At 45.3% G+C, this 19,928-nt stretch overlaps 1 protein-coding gene across 2 annotated transcripts in view; it reads right to left on the bottom strand.

The window, feature by feature from the left end:
- Positions 1 to 1,295: 1,295 nt before the first annotated feature.
- Positions 1,296 to 19,928, bottom strand: part of CREB3L2 (cAMP responsive element binding protein 3 like 2) — a 130,465-nt gene continuing 111,832 nt past the window's right edge. The window contains exons 9-12 of one of the 2 annotated variants that reach the window (XM_086395382.1): positions 11,321 to 11,420; positions 10,915 to 11,041; positions 9,011 to 9,227; positions 1,296 to 7,087 (exon numbers count right to left, since the gene is read on the bottom strand). In XM_086395382.1, coding sequence (XP_086251508.1) covers positions 7,012 to 7,087; positions 9,011 to 9,227; positions 10,915 to 11,041; positions 11,321 to 11,420 — 520 coding nt within the window. In that variant the 3' untranslated portion in view covers positions 1,296 to 7,011. Of the gene's footprint in view, positions 7,088 to 8,687; positions 8,889 to 9,010; positions 9,228 to 10,914; positions 11,042 to 11,320; positions 11,421 to 19,928 lie in introns of those variants that run through there. The other variant, XM_086395381.1, reaches the window with a different exon arrangement.

Raw genomic sequence — 19,928 nt, 5'->3', positions numbered from 1 at the left:
GTTTGTAAGTTTCAGTTCCCAAGCACCAAGGTTGGTTGAGAAGCAGAGGAGGAAAATTAGGCCAGAAGCTTTACTGTAGTTTCTGCAGAAAGGAACAGGCAAGGCAAGGAAAGTAGCTTTAGGGGTGGCTAGTTTAAAGAATTTCAGTGGGCTCTGAGGTGTAGAGGTTGTTTCTAGTGGTCTGGTACCTGGTCATGGTGACTAGGGCAGGGGGACAGTGAGGTCCTGAGAGCTCATAAAGGAGGTGTTTGAGGAACTGGCTCTGGTTGGCATATGAAAGTTGTGCTTACAGGCAAGTCCTTTACTATGTCTTGGCTACCCCTGTGAGGAGCAGTCCCTTTCTGGGTCACCAAGGTCCCAGATATCAAAGTATTAGGAATACAGAAAATACAAAGGCATGATTAATACAGAGTATCTTCAAACTAGTAAGTACTGCCCCCTCCACACATCCCTGGAAAGATATCAGAATGTCAAAGAGGAAGTTTCCATAACAGGCTCGCAGAATAAGAAAGAGGGAGGGTGACTAAAATCCTCCACTGGGAAAGGACCCTTGTGTAGGAATAGAAGAAGAGACGGTCAAGGCACCCAGAGAAGAAAGGCAGCAAGACACGCACCCAGGAGCTCAAAGAAAGTTTCCACACGCTGCTAAGAAAAAGAAAGTCTTGAGGGTGGGTGGAGCTCCAGGTAAGCGTGGTCCATGGCCTTAGTCTCTTAACATCTTGGCTACTTTTTCTAAGGTTAAATGAAGCCCCGCTTTCTCTGAGTGGAGAAAATTAAATTTGAATACAGAGACTGCAATGGAATGAAGGTAATTCTGCTTGAGTGCATTAACCTTTATCAACCATTTAACCATAATTTCTGGAGCATGAATCCAATGTTAGGCATACTCTGCGACTGTTCCTATAAAGAAGGATCCTTCTCTTCTGGCTCAGGACCAGGCCATCATTCTCAAGCATCCCGAGACAGGGAAAGAAAAATAAAATTCACGGAGTTCTGAAATCTAGTTAAAGAATAGTTGTAGGAGACAACGAAAATAGCAGTCAGGCAGCATAAATCTCCAGAGAATACGAGTTTTCTTCCTGTGACTGGCTGAAAAAACAATTATATTTCTCAATATTCCTCCAACTGAGACTTGGATTCAGCACTTGATAACATACAAATTGCTGGTTTGAGGCTCTTTTTTTCAATTGCACTAGATAGTTAGGAAAGAATGGCTAGGCACACATAGGCAGATCCAAGCTTATACAAAAAAACTTTTAAAAGCAGAATATCAAGGATTTTCAAGACTGGACAACTTTTTACTATTTAAGAAAAAATATTTTTATTTGCAAGAAATGGAAATACAAAAGCATAACAATTTAAATTCATTTTTTTCCGAACTAAATACAAGTATCCTACAAAGCATTTGCTTTTTTTTTTTTGTATTTACTTAACTATGATAAAGAATAAAAAGCCATTAAAAAAAAAACAGCGTGATAATGACAGATAATAGACTCACAATATATTTAGACTTAAACATTACTGGTCTATATAACCTGTTACCAAAGAGAGAAAGCTCAGCCTGTCAGCACAAACATTAAAGCTCATGGTTGATTATAGTCCAGAATCTGTTCAGTATTGTTTAAAAACGGTCACCCACAATTTTGTCAAAGAGTGCTGGTATTTTTCGTAGACTCAGAAAATATTCCGCCTGAAAGGGAGATTTGCTGAACAGTGTAGGCCATGGGTCCATGGTGCAAAAAGTTCATGTTCTCAGTCAGCTGGTGAGCAAGCGAGAGGAACAGAGAAACAGCTAAAATTGCTGGTGTTGCTTTCCCAGGATGCAGAGGCTGCTAGCTGTAACTATAGAGGATGGGATGAACTGAACAGATGAACATCTGCACTATGAGGCAAAAACCCCTCAACTTTGCACAGCGGGGCCAGCCCAGGGAGTAGGAGGCATTGCATTCTCCGCCCAGAGGAACTTCAAAGCTTACAGTGTGCTCACACAGAAAGAGATCTGTTCAACCTAATCCACAAATTGCTGCACCTCCCATATCACTTAGCTGTTTATCATCTCATAATAATTAGTTGCCCTTGTTTTCTCTTTCTATAACATTAAAAGACTTATTTAGTATATGTGTGCATGCTAAGTCACTACAGTCATGTCCGACTCTGTGATCCTATGGACTGTAGCCCACCAGGCTCTTCTACCCAACAGATTCTCCAGGCAAAAATACTAGAGTGGATTGCCATCCCCCCAGCCAACCCTCCAGGGGATCTTCCTGACCCAGGAAATGAACCTATGTCTCTGGCAGCTCCTGCATTGTTGGTGGATTTTTTTACTGCTGAGTCACCAAGGAATCCCTTACTGAGCACCCAGCATTTAGTAAGTGTTCAAGAATTATCATTTTCCTTCCTTCCAGAAACTCAGACATAGCATTCCTGAATTTTCTGTTACCCAAAATGACAACATGAAATATGTCCTGTGGTAGGTGGTACTGACCCTTTGGCCATGGAGACATGGAGCCTGAATCCTCAAAGGTACTGGATTCTTCTGTGCCAAGAAAATGTTCTGCTCTGAGGATTTATAATACCTTGAATCCTGGCTGGCCATTTTCTGATGTAACTGCACCTTGGAAAAATGGGATTTCCTAATGGACGTTACTCTGTTTCTTTTCTCCTGATGTATAGATGTGATCAAGGCTCACTTTTAGGAAACCAGTTTTTGAGCCTTTGGAAGTTTCGTCATCCAAACCCACTTCAATTTAGTACTACCAGGGTGTATACAAAAACTCCCAATGACAAGGTGGCCCTCAGTCATCCTGGATCAAATATAAGGCACATGTAACACACAAATGAGTATCCAAGACAAGGGAGGAATGTATTCTTGTGTGTGTCTATGTGCATCTATGTGTGTGCCCACACAAGGGGTGGGGGAAGGGAGGGAAAGAGAGAGCTGGCACTGGGGCCTTTTGAATAGTTACTGATTAATGAAGCTTCCTCAGGCCCCTTACTCCCCAATATCCACTAGGGCCTCTTGCAACACTCTTTCTTGGGAATGAATGACAACTCAATGAATGAATGGGTGAGTGAATAAAAGAAGAATCTGAATTCTGTCTCTGGCTGCTTCACAGGCCTCTATTCTTTCCCAGAGCTGTCCTCCCAGAGGGTCTTATCCGATCACATGTCTCCTAACTGTCTCAGCTAAAAAGCATTCAAAGAAAACGACCTTGACCAGAGCACTACCTGCTAATGGTTTGTCTGCACTGCAAGCAGGAGAGCTAGTGTCTGGAATAAAGACTGGACTCCACAGAACTGAATTACTGACAAGAGCACTTGGCAGAGAAGGGGGAGGCTACAGCCTTCTCCTCCATCTCCCATTTCCCCACGTTAGCAAGGCCGCACAGATGCTCCATCTCCCCGATGGGAAGCGGGAGGTCTCTGAGCGTGCACCCTGTGCACAGACGACATGTGTGTTCAGAGGAGCTGGCCCTGAGGGGCCTCTGATCCTTGTCTTTTGCTCAGTGTGAGAACACAGAGGAAGGAGACACAAAGTGCAAAAAAAACACAAATTTTTAATAAAACACTTGTGTCAAAAATTCTGGACACTGACTCACTGCCAGAACAAAGGTGAACCAGTTCAACACTCTTGCTCCAAGGACACATGAGAATCACAGCCCTCTCTTGGCATTCAGGCATGAGGAAGGAAAAAACCCCACGGTATTTATGGTTGGTTTGTAAATAAGTTGCACTAAAAGTTGCTTTCACAATCTGCAAATGAGGTCTCTAGATCAAAATCATTTATACTAATAAAAAGGTTATCTAATTTTGCCTATACTGGTGTCAAAACTCATCCCCACCTCCTGCCCAAAAGGACCAACCTAGTTCAGCTGTCAGGTTTTTATATAACACTCTCTTTATGTGAGCTAGGCTCCAGAGTCCTAACACTTCACAGAAATCCTTTCTTAAACTTGGAACTGAGGCCTTTCATTTACAGTAGCCATTTCTAAGTGCAAAGTCCAGAGCTGTGAATAGAACCACGCTGGGGAGTCTGGGTTACTCAGGTCTCACCCAGTGAAAAAAGTATGTGTTCTCTGAACTTTTTACAAGACATCTCCTCCACTAGGCTAATCAAAGAAAGGGAAGAGGAAAACCTGCTGACATGATGGAAAATATATTAGTATATTTATCATGAACATTGATTCTTTATGATTGATGGTTGTGCTAACAGTCTCAAATTTTCCAAACCTGAGGTTCCAAAGCCGAAAGCCTGCCACTATTTAACATCTTCAGGGCTAACCAGGTATTGCTGACTCATCTATGCTATGGGATGGTTCTGGGGGGAAAACAAATCCACTGACGTTGTGAGCTTAACCCTGGAAGAGAAAATGTGCACATTAACTATTTAGAACCAATCTGGTGTTATCCAACTCTTCTGCATCCTCTGGACTCCATTACATTCTCCTTAAGGGGTAACTGTTTAGCTCCTCTTCTTCGCCTGAGCAAGGAGTGGGGAGTGGAGGTCTTTCTCAAAATAGCAGCAACTGGTCCTTGGGTCCCCTTACAATGGCCATTTGAGCCCTCAGGCTGATGTCCTCAGTCTCTAGACATAGATTCAGTTCTGGAAGAATGGCTGCCCAGAGATCAAGCCCTGCTGTTTGGAGGGCTGGAGAGAGTGAGGTCAAGTGAGGAAATAAAATCCTCAAGGCACTAAGGATGGGCCCTAGGAGTTGGTTGTCCTTTGCCTTCTTCCTCTTTACTCAGAAGAAGAGGTTTTCCACTCGGGCTGATCCAGGAGCCTTAAAAACCCGATCTGCTTCCAGTGTGTCAGTGGGTAAGCTGACCCATTCTCACCGACACAGGAAAAGCATCACTTTCTAATCATCCAAATACTAGAGTTAATAGTACCTTCTCACCTTCTTAGCCACCCTTGACCCCACCCCATGGGCTGCCTATGCCTGATAATTACATGACACATTAAAGAGAGGGGTGGGTCAGTACTGGCCCTTGGTTGGCAGACACCAGCCGGACCCAGGAAGGTCTAGAGCAGAAGAGAAGGAGAGAGTAAAGCAGACAGAAACAGAAGGGAACAGGGCATGTACTAGCAACCCTCCTTCCACACGGCGCAGCCTGTCTGGTCTCACCCTTTGCTGGCCAACGGATGGGACAGCGAGAGGCGACCACTGTGATCCTGATCCAGATTTACACAGCGCCAAGAAGAGGAACTTGGCCATCTCCCTGTCGGAACTTTCTCCATCACAGTAGGGAGAGAAAGGAAATCACTGACGGTGAGCCCTGAAGGTACCAGATCTGCTTATGAGTTCATTGTTGTTCAGTCTCTAAGTCGTATCTGATGCTTTGCAACTCCATGGGACTGCAGCACACCAAGCTTCCCTGTCCTTCAGTATCTCCCGGAGTTTGCTCAGACTCATGTCCAATGAGTCCACTGCTTATGAGGTCTCATGGCAAATGTTAATGACGCCAAATTCTGTGGCTGGTATGGAACAGAGGGCCCAGGAGTGGCTTAATTTCTCCTACGTACAGGTTCCAATGACAAAAGAGATGAGAAAATCAGAGACAACAGAGTTCAAACTAAATGTGCTTCAGCTACTTCTAAAAATAAAAAACAAAATGTGAGCAAATTTCTTACACAAAATCTTTTACAAGCTAGGGAAAAACATTTAAGGGGAGCCTTCTACATTATACAATAAAACGTCTATTTCTATTTCTTATTTGTATGAAAGAGGAAAGTTTTGGTTTTTTTTTAAACTACAAAAGTTACTCTTAATCATTAAAAAAAAGAAGTAGGTTGGGGGATTAGGTCGTGTCTCTTTGGGTGAGCTGCAAAGTGGCCAAACCTGACTAGAAAAGGTAAGACAGATACACAAATGTCACCTGCTCTGACCCCAGGAGCAGGCCTCAGGCCCAGCCCTCTGTATGGAGGCAGAAGAGGAAGGGAAAGCAGACGTGTCAGGGGAGGTGGGGAAAACTGGGCTAGCAGGGCTGTCTGAAACGCCTGGGGTCAGGGCTTCCCTGGCATGGGCACAGGGCAGAAAAAGCACCTGTCCACAGAGCCTCAGACCTGAGCCCTGCTCCTTCTTCTCCTCTGAGTTCATGCTTCAGGAGGACACATGCTTAGGGAGGTTCCCCAACTATAATTAGAAGCCTCCAGCAAAAAAAAAAAAAAAAAAGAAGAAAACACAAAACAAAACATGGCCTGGAAGAATGGGGAATCCCAGAGTCCAGGCCGCCCTCTTCGCTCCACAGGCCAACAGAGGACCTTGTGAGCCTGGAGGGGAGGCGTCCGGATGTCTTCAGTGGTCGCCCAGGGAAGCCTCTGCAAGCTAATAAATACTATTTACAAATGGGGAGGAGAAGCCAGGGAGGCAGAACTAGGGGCGTGTGGGGACACAGACTGTGAAATCCTACAAGCAACATGGTGGGGCAGGTTTGCCTGGAGTAGAGAAGCCTGATTCCTTCAGGCATTGCACTTGCGGCCTGAGAGTACGAAAGGGGCGCCTTGCTCCAGCGGAAGGGGCCCTGGGCCGGGGCCCCGGGCAGAGCGGCAGGGGGCGCCCGCGGGGCACCGCAGAGCCAGGCTGAGGAAGGCAGGACGTCAGTCAGTGCTTCGCCAGAGCATCCTGGTATTTTTGTGGGGTCTCGAGTGAACAACAGTCAGCTCTTCTTCAAGGAGGCGGTCACACCCACCCCGGTGAGAATCGGGCCGTATCTTTTTGGCACTGTCGGTAGAAACAAGCCTGCTTGTCCCACCCCGACCGAAGATAATTGCCTATGGCAGTAAGCGAGGGACGGGGCGGGCTCCTCTGCAGGGAGGGACATGGGACCGGGGGAGGTGCTCTCTCACCGCAGGCGGAAATTCCAGGCCGTCCGTCCTCCCATCCAGAGCCAGGACCGCCGGTCCAGGTTTTCGTCCAGATTGGGTGGGCAAAAAGGAAAAGCTTATGACAAAAGGTGGTTTGGAGAGGTAAAGGCTAAGTGAAGAGACAGAGGGAGGTGGTGATAGCCTCTTTAAAAGGTGGCGTTCACTCTTCTGTCGAGTTCTACGACTTTTAGTGTCTCATTCCCCTCCAGGTTGGTGCTGACCCTGCGAAAGCATCAGAAGGAGAAAGAAGTCTCACCATCATGCTTGGCAGGGTGGCACAATCATCCCATGACTGGACTCAGTGGGCTGGCCCACGCACGCCTCTTGTCTTCTTCCCTCCCAGCAGCACTTCTCCGTTCCAAGGTCTCCTGCTACCTGCCTGTCCACCGTCCACATTCCTCCTTTATCCTCATGCCAAAGGAGACATCCCAACCCAAAGGATAAACCTGGTGGTTTGATACTGATTCCTTGTATTTTGCTTAAAATTACTGTATTTATTGAGGATAAATACCCATGCTAAACCCTGGGAAGGAGAAAATAAAAGGATAAAGGCTGATCCTTAGTCTAGAATAAACATTTTTTTAAAAAAAAATTTAGATAAAGATGAAACCTTTATACAGATTAAAAGATTCTAGATGAAGGTTAAAAAAACAAACCCCAAACTATCATGAAATAACAATAAATATAACACAGAAAATAAATACATTATTACATTGTGTAACAGCCTAGAACACCTTGTAGGCCGTCAGAGGAAGGTGATGAGGACTCTGGTATCAGGGAGACATCCCAGAACAAGAGGGATTTCAATGGGGCCTTGAATAGCGGAGAGAAGACTTTTGTCATGAGCCAAGTTACTGAAAGGTTAAGTCTTTTCTGGCTCCCAAGAGTAGTCTTCTCTGGCTTCTACAATTCTCTCTAGGAAATAATAGTAATATCTAACCTTGTAAAGTATTTCAAAGGATTTGTATGTTACACTTACCTAGTTCTTAAAATAATAAGTGCTATAAATGTTAAATATGCATGTAGAATATAAATATATAAAAGTATATATAATTACAAACTTTCCAATGCAGCATTAGGGGAGGAAAGCTAAAAAAATTTGAAACAAAAACTTTCCTACTTGTATTGGAATAGCATTATCTCTAGGAGGCACGAGTTCTGCTAGACCACCAACCACACCACGTACAACCAGGATTGTATGCAGACACTCCTTCCCATGTCATATAGTGTGCTCAGGTACCTCCCCTGCAGGATAACAATCCCCAGCAGTATACAAGTCTTTATGTTTATACAAGGACTCTTCCTCATAACTATCTAAAGGAAACAACTCATGGAGAATTGGAGACAAATATATGTTATTTTCAATAATAGAAACACAAGAACAGTGCCTCTCAAAGTGTCCTGCAGTATTAATATATAACAATCTAAGTATAATTAACGCATGTTTGCATGTGTGCTAAGACACTTCAGTCGTGTCCAACTCTTTGCGACCCCACGGACTGTAGCCCGCCAGGCTCCTCTATCCATGGGATTCTCCAGGCAAGAATACTGGCATGGGTTGCCATGCCCTCCTCCAGGGGACCTTCCTGACCTAGGGATCGAACCTGGGTCTCTTATGTCTCCTGCCCTGTCAGGCAAGTTCTTTACCACTAGCGCCACCTGGGAAGCCCTAATGCATGTTTATTTACATGTAAATCATAAAACTACTTATTGACATTTAACGTGACATATATGTATCTCTAGTTGAAAGGAAGCTTGGAAATGTGCCTTGAGGCAGCATTTATATAGCAAGTACACTGCTGTTACTGGACTGTATGTTTACTTGTGAGACTCTGAGGAGAGGAAGAAGACAGGGAGGAAGGGAGTCAAGCCCTTTCCCCAATTATTGGGGTCTCCACTGCCAGCTCCCCAGTGGCATAGCAGATACGGGGCCAGCTCTCACCATGTCTCTTCCCCAGTCTCTGCGAGGGCCAGCTGTTGACAGACAATGGACTCTCCAGAGCCCAGGTGCTGGAAATAGGTCCTGAAAAAGCCAAGGGTTGGACCAGGCCAATGGGAAAGTCTACTCTGCACGTGGCAGTTTGCTGATTCATAACCCACCATTGGGGCCTTAAGAGGAGGCAAACCCGTGTCTGTTTGACTTACATGTGCTGCTGCAGCTCCAACAGCACTGATTTCTCCAGGCTGGTCTCATTTGAGATAATGAAATGGGGAAGATCCACGTCCGGCCTGGACTCCAGCCCTTTTGCCCTGAGCAGAGCAGAGCCTCGGTCCCAGCGTCCCAGCTCCCCAGCTGAGGCGGAACTGGGTGGCTCCTCCAGGGGAGAATGTTCCTCATAGATCAGCAGGTTCCTGGATCTCACTGAGAACAAAGTAAAGTAACAGGTGTTACATCACACCTCCCCCTAGATGCTCAGGGCGGGGAGAAGATGATAATTCACGGGTTCTTGTTGCCCAGGACTTAGGGTGCCAACTGGAGTTGGCTTTCTATAAAGGCTTCAGGATTTCAGAGTTTGGTGTGTTGAAAAATGATACCAATTATAAAGTGCTGGAAGAACAATAGAAGAACAAATACACAGGAAGCAAACTGCCACCCCCACTGCTTTGAAAATAAAACTCCCCTCCAGGCCACCACCACCACCCCCTCACAACCATCTGGAGGAGTCAAATATTTGGAGGTGTCCAGACTCAGCTAAAGTAAGCATCCTCAATGAGTACGTCTTGTACAAGGAGAAGGTACAAGGGCAGAAAACTGTGTTTTCATTTAGAAACTAGAGAGGAGACACAAGGCCAAAGCCATAAATCAAACAATGGAGACACACTCTTGTTTTATAGAATAGTTGCATAGCTAGATGGCTTGGGAGCAATTTTCTACAACATAGAAACTTTGCTCTCATCAACTTTCATTTAAATTTAGAGATATATTCCCTTGGAGGAAAAAAAAAAAAAAGAATTCCCCAGGAGACCACTGAAATTATTTGTTGAAATGCTGGACCTTCTGTCATATACCTGGCAGAGACACACGTACCTCAGATGTTTCAGAACCACAAAATTATGCCTACCCTCAAAATCCAGTACCCCTAATTCCACACTTGTTCTTACTAGTGTATGTATCTATTTCATGATCCCTACATACCATCCCTTTATTTACCACATACTTAAAAGAGATCATTGATCTATAGATGAGACTATCACATCTAACACCCGTGTCTCCAAATTCTCTAAATCTTGGGCATTATATTTTGTAACACGGGCTGATTGTCTCATGTCACTTTACAGATGCTTACTGTGGTAACATCATTTCCACTGAGTGGAATTCCTTTAAACTGTGATGGAAAATTTACGGCTCCCCCACCCCTTCCCTGCAAATGCACATCCCTCCCCACATCAGAACTCAAAAAGAAGGTGTCAGAATCTGCCAGGAACACAGTCTAGAGCAGAAGTCTGAAAGCCATGCACTGTGGAGCTCTAGAGAATTCCCAGTGGTGTCTCAGCCCAGTGTGTGAGGGGCAGAAGGGGAGACCCAACAAGTGGCCTGGGCACCAGACTTCCCATGGCCCTCTTCCTCCCTTCAGTGGGGAAGTTACACTTTTACCACCTTTTAAACATTAGGCTTTCACATGTAAGCAGAAGCTGAGGACACTTCCTGCAAAATCCTGGAGGTCAGAGTGATAACAGCTACTACACACTCAGTAATTTGGGGGCAGATGCTTGTGTTGATGCTATTCAATCAATGTTTTTTATGGGAGAGAGGGAACAGTGACTTTGAATTGTCTCCTCCCAAGGAATGGATATATATATGGATATATATATATATATATATATATATATATATGCGTTTTTATAGAGAAATGATTTTGAGACCACTGCTCTGTACCCAAGGAGGCTTACGTAGAGCTATTTCAAACCAAATGATTTAATATAGTTCTCCCATCAGAAAAAAAAAAAAAATTAGACTTTCACATAAGACTTCTTTCAGAAAGTTAAGCTTTGAGAAATGAAAGAGAAAAGAAACAAGACACCTCCCCAGCTGCTAAGCGCTGTCTTACCCACGGAGGATGTGTAGGGTTCCTGCAGGGAATGCTGGCTGGGCAGGGCCATCTTGGTGGCAGAAGGATAGGGCCCATAGCCCTGAAAGAAGCTGCCAAATGCTACGGCAAAGCACAGCACCACGACCTGCAGGGTGAGGAGAGAACGTGGGAGCTGTCAATTCCAAGATGCACAGAGCAAACCTGCAGACCTGCAGCTCCTGGGAGGTCTGGAAAGACGACTCTCCTCTGTCAGGCCAGCAGACCGCACCCAGGTCATTCGCTGTCACATCATAGGAGAGAAACAGCCTCGGAGCGAGCTGTGGTTCCTCCAACCCCCAGCACTTGGACATGGCAAGCTGGGGAGAGGCTGGAGCCTGGCGAGTAGGCCGGGTTGGTGACGGTGCTCTTCATTTGGGAAACTCACCATAAGGCATGTGCCAGTCTGCGTGCCGGCCAGCTTGCAGGTGCGAGAAACCTTGCCCATCACCAAAGTCTGAAGCTTCTGCAGCTGCTGCAGGAGAGTTCTGCAAACACAACAAATGAAAACCATGAAGGGCATCTCAGAGAGAGAACGCTTGTCAGTGATCTTCTCCCCAGGCTCCAGGGAGGCTCCTGTGGCTTTGTGTCTGAATCAGAACACAGTACCAAGAAAAAGGTTCCTCTGATGAAGACACAGACACCACTGTCTTCCAGCACCGGACTTGCAGAGCTTATGGGGCTCAGAATCTGCCCCCATGAGAAGCTTGTCCATTCTATGCTGTTCTAAGAGTCACCTCGATGCTCCCAAATCACCCCTGATCATCCTGAGATCTGTTTGTCAGCCACTGAGAAAAAAAAGAAGCAAGAATTGCTTGGGGATGGTGACACAGAAGAACTCGTTTACCCGAGAGAAGAGAAATACCGAAGAAGATGCAAGAAAGGAGAAAAGCGTGGAGAAGGAGATGCCCAGCGGAGAACAAGTGAAGGGGTGGCCAGCGGCATCACTGAGCAGCAAGTGCTCAGAGAGCAGATCTAAAGAGAAGGCGAGAGACAGAGAGGAAAACAGGAAGGGCAGGGAGGCCAACAGCCACAGGCCCCTCAAGACTGTGGTCCTTGAAGGCTCACAGCACCTCGACAGGCAGAAATGAAGCCCAAATACGAAGGAGCAAAGAAGCCGGCTCAGCTGGACACAGGTTCAGAGCCAGGACCCCAGAAGCCATGCTCTGATGTTTCTCCAGGGAAACACAGAGAGGAGGAGTTAAAAAAAAAAGAGTTCTGCCCCAAATGGGACAACTGCACAGAGCCTTAAAAGGGGAAGGGTTGGGGATAAGAATAGTATGTTCTGTTCTGGGTGACATCAGGTCACAAAAGGAGCAGACAGTGACATTCCTTGCAAATTCTGAACAGTGCAGCCACAGAAAAGGATCTCCCAGCCCGGGCTCCCAAATTACAGCCTTGGGGATGGATTCTGTGTGAGCAGCGTAAAGAGCTGAGGCTGCTCCCTGCCCCCATCCCTCTTCTCCAAGCCCAGGGCCCTTGGCAAAGTGGAGAGATTTTTCAAGCAGATGATTTGTTGAGTCTCAAAGAGTTTCAGAAAATTCATGCTGTGAGGGTGACACGAGAAAGCCAGACAAATTCACTGGAAAACATCAGCAAATCACTCATTGGCAGAAGAATTCCGGGTGTTTGCAGATACTGCAGCCCATTTTGCAGACAAGCAAAATATTCCCAAGTCTGCAGCTTCCCTCAACCTCCCCACCCATGACCAGTACCAATGAAATGAGTTCTCCCAGGTTTAAGCCAGGTAGGGACAGGTTGGCTGTAAGAATGATATTGCTCTAGCTTAAATGGATAAGAGCAGGGCCAGAACTGGAGCCCACAGCACAGGCAGCACAGGCCTTCTGAACTGAACAACCCCTGTGGGGTTCCATCTACATTTTTACCTTGTACAGTGGTCTTGTGTGTGTTTGTGTGTTTAGTTGCTCAGTAGTGTCCAACTCTTTGCGACCTCATGGACTGTAGGTCACCAGGCTCCTCTGTCCATGGGATTCTCCAGTCAAGAATACTGGAGTGGGCTGCCACTCCCTTCTCTAGGGGATCTTCCCCACTCAGGGATCGAACCCAGCTCTCCTACATTGCAGGCAGATTTTTTACTGTGTGAGCCACCAGGGAAGCCCCAACAGTTGTCTTAATGTAAGCAGAACAAAATTCATCCCATTATTTAACATCATTAAATTCTATTAATATGGAGGTCTTTTTAGTCGTAAGTTTTCTTGCTTTATAGTAATCTAGAAGCATAACCAAAAGTAGTATAGACTGGTTTACATTTATATATACTCAAGCAATATGTTCTTTAGAAGAATTCTGTGTGTTACTCAAGGCTGAGTAATACTAATGGTGTGATGACTTTAAATTCTCCTTTAGGGAATTGTGTCATTTGTGACAACATGGGTGAACCTGGAGGTCACTATGCTAAGTGAAATAAGCCGGATAAAGAAAGATAAACACCATATGGAATCACTTACACGTGGAATCTTTAAAAAAAAAAAAAGAGTTGAACTCATAGTAGAAAGTGGTTGCCAGGAGCTGGGGGAATGGGAGACAGGAAGTTTGGTAAAAGGGTACAAATTTTCAGCTCTAAAATAAATAAGGTCTGAGGATCTAGTGCAAAATATGGTGACTACGGGTGATAAGCCCTGGAGGAGTACATAGCAACACACGTCAGTATTCTTGCCAAGATAATGCCATGGACAGAGAAGCCTGGCAGGCTACCATCTATGGGGTTGCAAAGACAGACATGACGGGGTGTGCACGCGTGCGTGCGCACACACACACACATACACACACACAGGATAACACTGTATCATATAATTGAAAATTGCTGAGAGTAGAACTTAAATGTGCTCACCAAAAAATAAAAATAAAACAAGGTAAGTAGGTGAGGTGATAGACGTGGTCATTAACTCAACGTGAGGAATCCTTTCACAATGTATATGCATATCATTATGCTGTACACTTTAAATATCTCACAAATTTACTTGTCAATTATACGTCAGTAAGATAGAAGAAAAATCAGAAGTTTGCAGCTAAAGGATCTTATGATGCAGCAAGTTCCTTTCCTCACGCTTTCTCTCTTCTCCCAAGAACTCCCAAGAGCACCGCCTTCTTGCACGGCTGCCATTTCAAAGCTGAGAGCTGAGTGACCTCTGACACACGCTCCTCCTGGATGAACGTTTCTTCCGGCAGAGCTGACATCTGGCAGGCAGTGGCATGCATTTTATTGATGACTGTCTGTCGTGCCAGCCCCAAAGGCCTCTCTGGGGTCTCCCTGCTATATTTCTGGAAATCCTGGGGGCAGATGCAAAGGCGAGCCCACAGATAAGAGCCACGTTTGACTGCACGGCACAAACCTTTTCTCCCGTATTCTGGCCTCCTCTCATGTACCAGTTAACAGGCTCTTTGTCAGCAGCTACACTACAGAAAGGGGCCTCGCTGTTTCCTTGGTGGCCTGCTGAAGGCCATGTCTGTACCGCCAGCTGCCACTCTTGATGGGCACCCCCAGCTTCCACGGGGCACCCTGCTGCCTGCACTGCAGCACCAAGGTGCTGAAGCTCAGCTGTGCTGTGTTTAGGGTGGGGTGGGGGGTCATCCCTTCATCCAGACTTCCATTAGACAGCAGATTTACAGATGTTACCAAAGCCATTCACTTTTGCTCTGAAGTTTCAGGTGTGAATTTTTAAAAAATGTAATGTCCTGGTATTCTATTTTATTTAGCGGGTGGCTGCACCAGGAGGCGGACATGGGGGATCTTAATTCACCCACCAGGGATCAATTCTGTGCCCCCTGTGTTAGAAGCATGGAGTTTTAACTACTGGACAGCCAGGAAAGTCCCTCTTAAGGTGTTTTTAAAAGTGAAACCACCATTTCCATTTTTACCAACAGTCCCTACAACCTTCCCACCCGTTCCCTGCCTCTTGTCCAGTCTTGAGAGCATGAATTACTGAGGAAACCAGTTCCATGCAATACTTGGAATCACTCCTCCCTTCCAATTTCTGATTGGGATCACAAGGTCTGGGACCCTATCCCTAGGATGAAGAGTCTCCCAGGAGGCTCAAGAGTTCATCCTGAAGGCAGACCTCTAACAGGCCAACACACCTAAGCCCTGATGGTATAGTACCTGAAGCTCAAATTGGGCCCCCAGCCACAGGTGTAAATGCTGCCAGTTTGGAAGAAGGACCATCTAGGTCTGACTGGGTGAGCAGGGAGGCCTGTATCTTTAGAGGTGTACGATGCTTTACTTGGCATTCATCAGCACATCCTTTCCAAACTCAAAGATAATTATGTGCTGAATCCACCGTAAATGAAAATCGTTGTTTAATGGCCCCTGATTTCTAACAGTTTATAATGCAACTCTTTAAGATAAGCAAACATGTAGTTTAAAATAGATTTTTCAGTTTGAAATTTCTGTGGAAAGCAACAGTAATTTACAATGTGCTGTTTGCTGCTGCTTCTCCTGCTCAGATTAGTGAAGGTAAGCTGGTGGGAAGGCTGACGCTCTGAAGGCCCCATCCATCAGCAACAGAGGGATTCTACCCAAGGAAAGCAGGTTAGCTCATCCATCCCCAAAATCGAAACAGATTTCCATGATGCAATAAAGTTTGGGAAATTCATGGACATTCACACAATAGAAACACTCATTTTTTGTCATAACCAAAGAAAATTATCAGTGATTGAGTGTCCACCGACTAAGTTCTAGAATTTCATACGAGATACTACATAAATGTCTCAAAGACATGTAACTGGTAACTAGAAGACCAAAGATGTAAACCCATATCTATCTGACTCCATAGCTCACATACTTTCCAATTCAGTACAGCATGGTAGCCCAACCTATAACCTAATAAAATTAATGATCAAAAGACTTCTCAGTTAAGTAGATTTTTCTTAAATCCAGTGACATTAATATCATATTGAGGAAATTCTCTGGTGGTCGCATGGTTAGGACCCATTGCTTTCACTGTTGAGGCCTGAGTTGGATCCCTGGTCAAAGAACTAAGATCCTGCAAGCTGTATGGCACGGCCCCTGAAAAAATATTATATTGACAACAGCACAGTCAAGAGATATGTCCACTGTTAAACAAGAAAGGATTACTTTCAGTGACTAAGGGAGGGATTGGGGGCAAGAGGAGAAGGGGACGACAGAGGATGAGATGGCTGGATGGCATCACTGACTTGATGGACGTGAGTCTCAGTAAACTCTGGGAGTTGGTGATGGACAGGGAGGCCTGGCGTGCTGCGATTCATGGGGTCGCAGAGCCGGACACGACTGAGCGACTGATCTGATCTGAAACTACAGACAGAAAGGCCACAATGACTCCGATGGCAATGCAATATGTACTAACGAAGTTTCCGTGATATTGATACAAATAAAAGCAATAAGGTAAAATATACATTTCTTGGCAGATCTCTGGAAATGACAAGATAAAATGTAAGAGATGGACAAAAGAATAATGGGTGTTCCTTAGCCTAAGTCAAGCGTCAGAAGTCAAAGCTGAGCTTTGTTTAGAAAAATGGAAATTATAAGCCCTGTCCCTCCACTGGATACCAAGAGAGCTGATGAGATGGCTTCCAAATTACTAAGTCAGTAATATTCATCAGAATAGGGCGATGAACTCGCAGGATAAGAAATCTGAATTTAGATCTCAGTACCACAGCTGTGTGCTTTTAATCATATTACTTAAGCCCTGAGTTTAGGCAGCAGTTCAATGTTCAGCAATGTCCTCTGAGCTGCTGCCCAAACTCGGGACTTGAATAATATGGTCAAAGTTAATTCCTTTGACCAGCTAACAGAATAACGAGAGAATCCCTGTCTGGGGTACTCTGGCTTTGCTGGAACAAATACACCTTTGCAGAGTGCTTGCTGTTTCTTTCCACTGATGACTCTGTATGGGAAAGCCTGGGACCTCAGGGCTGATACGCTGGTCTGAGATGACGTGGTACTTTCCCTGGTGGCACTGGGACAGATGCCATGCCCTGCAGCCCTGGGAGCTCTGATGACAGCTGTTATTCTGCTTGCATAAAGGGCTGGCTGGAGAAAAGGCAGGCACCAGATGAAATGGAAGAATTATTTTAAAACTAAAGCTATATAAAGTCAATCATAGGACACACTCTCCAACCGTGCATTCAGAACTCGGTAAAAACTTCTCCTTTATTACTGCACTTTAAATCATCAGTGATCATGGCTAATTATGGCTTAATGAATTCTTGGGCTTCCGGGAGCAAGGTCTTAATTTAGAGAGACGTTTATCTGGGCCAAGAAGTTTTTCACAAGTTGTTAAATCGGAGTGTCCAGAGCTCGATTGAGAATGTGGATTTTTGTCCTGTGGTGAGATGTAAAAATAAACTTTACGGCTGTGCTCGCATAGCTCCAAGGAAAAGAGCAGTTGAAGGCAGCTGCCAGCCTCGCCCAAAATAAAGCATCACCCTGTATCTTGGGAGATGGATCAAAGGAAATTGGGCAAAACATTCGAAAGTAGCCGACAGTGTGAGACACAGTCTCATAAAAACTGGGAAATGCATCAACAGCCTCGTGTGTTTTCTTGTAGTTGGTTTCATTTTGTTTTCTTCTGTTTCTGTTATTTAAGAGAAACAGTGGGGGTGAGGAGAGGAGGGAGCAAGAGAGAACAAGAGGGATGCAGCGGCTGCATCCTGTGCTTTGAACATTCTAGTGTCTAATTTCCCACTGGAGTCAGAAACTGGGACCCAGGGAAAAGGATAAACTGGTGGTTCCCAATTACTTGCTGTGCTAGGAGCTGCCAAGCAGGTCCTCTCTATAAACACACTTTCTGTCAAATCCTGTGACACGCCTTTCTCAGAAGTGAAACCAGCTGTGCTACGATGTGTGTGTGCACATTTGTGTGTGTGAATGAACCACTCCGGGTGCATCAGCCTCCCACGGGGATGAAGAAACTTTTTTAACACCCTTATGGAATGACTTAGAGCAGTAAGTTCTAAATTCCAAATCATGAACCATTCGTGGGCCGTGGAAACAACTGGGGTGTGACTGATGTATTTTCTAAGGCTGCTGCTGCTTCTGCTAAGTCGCTTCAGTCGTGTCCGACTCTGTGCGACCTCAGAAATGGCAGCCCACCAGGCTCCCCCGTCCCTGGGATTCTCCAGGCAAGAACACTGGAGTGGGTTGCCATTTCCTTCTCCAATACATGAAAGTGAAAAGTGAAAGGGAAGTCGCTCAGTCGTGTCCGACTCTTAGCAACCCCATGGACTGCAGCCTACCAGGCTCCTCCATCCCTGGGATTTTCCAGGCAAGAGTACTGGAGTGGGGTGCCATTGCCTTCTCCATGAAACAGAATCAAATAAAACACACACTATCTGAGGGCACCACACATAGTAAATAAGTAATTATCTGTGAAACATTCGTATTAGTTATGTATGTGATGTATGTGTGGTGTATCTGGGTCGTTACACAACATGTAAAATGATATGATCAAAAAGTCTAAGTGTTATTTAACTACAGTGCTTATGCAAAAAAAAAAATTATTATGAGTGACTATTATATGGCTTCATGATGGAAGAGGTAGGCATCCATGTTCTTCTGAAGCAAAATCCCACCTAAAGCCCTCCACATCCACCCCAGTCTTCCAGAATTAGTGTCAAAGACCTGAGGGATAGGAGGGAGGTGTTACAAACCTGAAACGTGTACCTCAAAGTCCTTAGGTGGAGACAGACGAGCTGGTAGGATATATTGTTAATAACAATGCCAAATACTGCATAACAATATTTAAGGAGACTCGTGTGTGTGCTAGCTGTTCAGTCGTGTCCAACTCTTTGCTACCCCACAGACTGTAGCCCGCCAGGCTCCTCTGTCCATGGGATTCTCCAGGCAAGAATACTGGAGTGGGTTGTTATTTCCTCCTCCAAGGAGGCTCGTGAACTACCACAAAGACTTTTAAATACTAAGGTGCAAACTCTTACACAAAAGATAATCACATTCTGCTAAAATCCTGAACTTTGAATAAATATTCATTTATTTATGACCTTTTACTTAAGTTTTGAAGGCTGTTTATGGGGTTCTGGTCTAAATTTTTAAAAATACAAATGGTCTCCCTTTTCTCACTGTGCAATTGCCACATTCCAAGGAGCTTTATTTTTCAGGGACCAGGAGGCACTTTTGAAATATTCTACCACCTACTTGCCCAAGATCACAAAAAAGAGAGTTCTAGAACATTTTCTGGGGCTGAGGGATGTGTAACTTCACCATGAAATCATACTAAAATGCCTTTCTAAACTCTCTGGGAAACTCAGCCTTGTATCAACAATCCTTTGAAGTTTGTAATGTTTTCACCTGAAAAAAAAAAGTTTATACTCTTCACACAGCCAGAAGTTAGAGATAACGGAGAAATGAAAAGTGATTTAAACCAAGATATAGGTCTACAGAGGGTCATTCCTGGACTCGGGTCATTCGTCAGCACTCTAACAGCCTCTCTATGCACAGCAGGAGAGGGGGACCAGCTGGTTACGGACAGTGGAAGAGAAGAGAAGACATCACACAGGGAAAACCATAATAGCTCGGAGGGAGCCAGCAGACAAAACTGGTGCAAAGGGACATGACTGTGTGGCTAAACAAACAAATCAGGAGAGGCAGAACATGACCAAAGCCCAGTGGGCTTGGCTGGAAAGACCTCTCTCAGAAATCGCATGCAGATTGTAAAGAACAAGAAGAGCAGAGACAGAGAGGAGGACTGGAGTTATGAGGAAGGTCAAGGAGGAAAACTAAGGAATCCTTGTTTCTGATAAGAACACAAATACAGGTCAGGACAAGCACATCCTTCACTTCTGTGAGGGCCAGGGAAAGGGAACCAGTGAGGCCCACATCCCATGTCGTATATCCTAGCCCTGGCCTGCAAACACTGCCTACAGGTACCCCTAAGGCCTGCTCCCTCGAGCTCCCTCCGGGCCAGGTTAAGAGCTCCAGACAGACATATCGCCTTGGTCCTGCTGACTCCTCATCGTACTGGGAGGGGCCGGCTAGGGGA

The sequence above is a fragment of the Bos grunniens genome, chromosome 4, assembly GCF_055505025.1.
Source record: "Bos grunniens cultivar Pamir isolate PY7600 chromosome 4, Bosgru_T2T1.0, whole genome shotgun sequence".
In the NCBI taxonomy this organism is placed as follows: domain Eukaryota; kingdom Metazoa; phylum Chordata; class Mammalia; order Artiodactyla; family Bovidae; genus Bos; species Bos grunniens.
This window is presented reverse-complemented; position numbering and strand designations above follow the sequence as displayed.